The 2,972-nt window shown below is 49.4% G+C and overlaps 1 protein-coding gene across 1 annotated transcript in view; it reads right to left on the bottom strand.

Moving 5' to 3' along the window:
* Positions 1-483: 483 nt before the first annotated feature.
* Pmar_PMAR005785 (hypothetical protein) overlaps positions 484-2,972 on the bottom strand; it is a gene marked incomplete at its 5' end in the record, with an annotated part of 3,517 nt that continues 1,028 nt past the window's right edge. The window contains 13 exons of the mRNA XM_002785421.1: positions 484-770; positions 813-933; positions 980-1,064; positions 1,112-1,216; positions 1,267-1,358; positions 1,407-1,570; positions 1,610-1,749; positions 1,793-1,900; positions 1,945-2,101; positions 2,268-2,367; positions 2,418-2,562; positions 2,608-2,683; positions 2,728-2,849. Of these exons, the coding sequence (XP_002785467.1) occupies positions 653-770; positions 813-933; positions 980-1,064; positions 1,112-1,216; positions 1,267-1,358; positions 1,407-1,570; positions 1,610-1,749; positions 1,793-1,900; positions 1,945-2,101; positions 2,268-2,367; positions 2,418-2,562; positions 2,608-2,683; positions 2,728-2,849 (1,533 nt within the window). The 3' untranslated portion in view covers positions 484-652. The remainder of the gene's footprint in view (positions 771-812; positions 934-979; positions 1,065-1,111; positions 1,217-1,266; positions 1,359-1,406; positions 1,571-1,609; positions 1,750-1,792; positions 1,901-1,944; positions 2,102-2,267; positions 2,368-2,417; positions 2,563-2,607; positions 2,684-2,727; positions 2,850-2,972) is intronic.

Genomic DNA, 2,972 nt, shown 5'->3' with positions numbered 1-2,972 from the left:
AGGGCCCAACCCCTATAATTTCTCGGCGCATGTAAATTTCAGACACGCTTGAACCATTTTGGAGTCTTCGGGGAGCTCTTCATAATTGTAAGATGCTGCTGCATCATTGTCGCTGTCCCAATCGCCCGTAGAACACAAGATGTCTCTCCAGGCTGAAGGATTCCTGCAGCTGAACTTATGATGAAGATAGTCTTCGTCGGCTATATATGAACAGGCCTTGAAAAGCCGTCTCGTACAATTATATCCAGTGTAGTGTTATCCCAATGGGCAAATCACTATATTATGGGAGTTGAACCATTTCCATATTCTCCCTATTCCTTGATTCATAATGATACGAGGAAGATCGTAGGAGGGAAGTTCTCCACGTTGTGTTTGTCGGGGTCTTTCTTGTTTCGACTAACTTAGTCGGACTAAGGCAGTAGGGAAATGCTGACAACACAACGTCACAATAGCATAGCTGACAATCATTGTCTCGGGGGATTACTATGGCTGATGCGGATAGTATAGATAATCAATGTACGCCCCGTTGTAGTGGTGACGGCTGTAGGTGCTATGACTGATGATAAATGTACAAAGAGAAGGGAATGATAACATTTATTCGGACGTTTTCGATAATCGATAATAGACAAATTGTGAATACTCGTCATCATAATCATGCCTTCAGCTCACAGCAAGAGAACCAGCCATCGTCATGAACGCTGGCGGCTATGATAGATCCACCGAGGCCCTCAGGGTCTGGGCCAGCATCGTAGTAGTTGTAGTGGCGATAACTAAGGCATCCACTAACCACCAGAGGGACCCACAAAGCTCACCATTCAAGGCCAAGGATGGACAGCTCTTTAGCTGTTTCAGAGTTCAAGTCCACCGACTGTATGGACTCGTTCAGTGCAAATAACCGTTGGGTAGCTGAGTCCCTCCTCGGTACTCGTGACCCTAAGAAGAGTTAATGCCAGGAGATTTTGGGCAGCCCGACTCTCACCAGAATCAGAAGTCTTCCGTTTACTCACCACATCTGCTCGACCAAGACATACCAACTGAAGGGCTTCTGACATTCTCGCCAAAACCTGTACTAGATCAATATTCCTACTCCTGCCCCCAAAAGGAAGCTCACCTTAGGCATGGTGTAAAGGTAATATCCTCTATTGAAGCCTAAGTGCTCTCTTACTATGTTGTTGAAACCACCCATTCCCGTGGGATCCGATGACGATAAGAAGGTCTGATAAAACTCAGGGATAGTAACAGCGAGGCATATTCCAACAGACTCACCTCCACAATGCTGTTGACAAGTGAGTCCACCCCCTGTGAGCCAGGCACCGTGGTGACCACGTTATTGCCATCAGTAGACAGGGTATTGTTATCTAGCATCGAGCCAAATGCCTCAGCAGCAGGGTGAAGAAGACCCCTACCCCCTCCTCCTCCGGGTAATGATTGTGGCGACTCGGACGTGATGGACTCCTCTTGACCTTGCTGTTGCTGCTGGTGCTCCAACTGCTTCTTCAGACGTGCTATGTCGGAGGCAGCTCGAGCGAGTCTCGAGTAGATGATGTGATAGTAGCGTAAAAGGGAGTATCTATAGACTAATTCCCACTCTAAAGGGAACATCTTTTACTGGGTCTGGGTGAGGAACACCGGTCGGCTACTTGACTGTTCTTGTCCCTTCAATGTAGTAACATCATCGAAGATCTTAGTCCCATTACTCGGACGAGGACTCTTGAGCTCAGCGGAGGCCGGGAGGAATGGTTGTAGAATCTGAAGAGGCCAAATAGGCATCTTTTCACTTGTCTTTAACCACCTTGTCGAGAGTATGCAGGGCCATATCAATCGATATACCATCAACGGGCTCCTCGGCCCATCTCGCTTCAACCTTACCTTTAACCAACTTCAATGCCAATTCATGAATCTAGATAGAATCCTCTCCATGATGACCACAAGCAAGGACCTCACCTCAGCGTTAGGCATGCACAAGAGGACAGGAGGCCCCTGTGCTGCAGGTTCCGCCCCATTGGCGACCCCATCCTGTTGGAGGCTCTGGAAGGTAGCAGCGTTACCGATAATAGTGATGGGGTAGCGACCACTGTCGCTCTTCGACAACCATTCAGGCCTAAGCAACAGGACTAAGCGTTACGTTAATCTCCAATTCATTTCAGAGAGAATCGATGTGACCACCCAAGTGCGTGAATGGAGTACGCTGGTGGCAAGTCGTATACTTTGAGATGTACCCGGCATTGCTCGAATAAACAAGTACAGCGCAAGCTGATGTCCACTACCCCCAGGATGCCCACTCCCTCTCCTCCTCTACGATACCAAGAGGGCTATCACTCTGTCGTAGATCTGTAAGGAAGGCTCGGCTGGTGGAGTTCTTCGAGCCTGCATCACTACAATGTTGACCACGATGATGATCATATCATAATCCCTACAGTGTCCTCGGAAATAATAGCTCCTGTGATCGAGGCCCGGGAGGTAGCTCCTCTTGTCCACCTTCAACCACGCCTTAGAGGCGGCGGCCACGAGGCCACTCGTTGGTGATGTCAACGAGGCCTCAGTCTCCTTCAGACGTGTTACCTGAGATGATGGTATTTCCGTCATCGACTGGATCAGCATGACTACCAGTAAAGGGAGAGTCTTCATAGGATGTAGGAGGAGTTCGTCCGCCATCTTTTGCCCAATCGCCGTAGAAGTATAACTAACATCACCTTAACCCGGCACTCCGTAGAGCTACCACCCCACCTGTTAATGATCTGCTCGAGATGCTGACTGGTGATGTCATGTGGCATCTTCAGCTCGTAGGCCTCCCTCTCCCCCTCAGCCATCTCCTCAAGCTTCTTCTGGAGCTCCTCCAGCCGACGGACCTAATGATGGCTGCAGACAAGCATTAGTGGGAGCACCCCGTACCGTTAGGGAGACGCATTTGACGGTGAAGGTGGTGGCGTACTTGTGGTCCTCATTGTTGAAGAGAGCCTCTTCGCTGTGGT

Source organism: Perkinsus marinus (assembly GCF_000006405.1).
Source record: "Perkinsus marinus ATCC 50983 genomic scaffold scf_1104296932546, whole genome shotgun sequence".
NCBI lineage: Eukaryota > Perkinsozoa > Perkinsida > Perkinsidae > Perkinsus > Perkinsus marinus.
The sequence above is the reverse complement of the archived record's forward strand: the minus strand, read 5'-3'. Positions and strand labels throughout refer to the sequence as shown.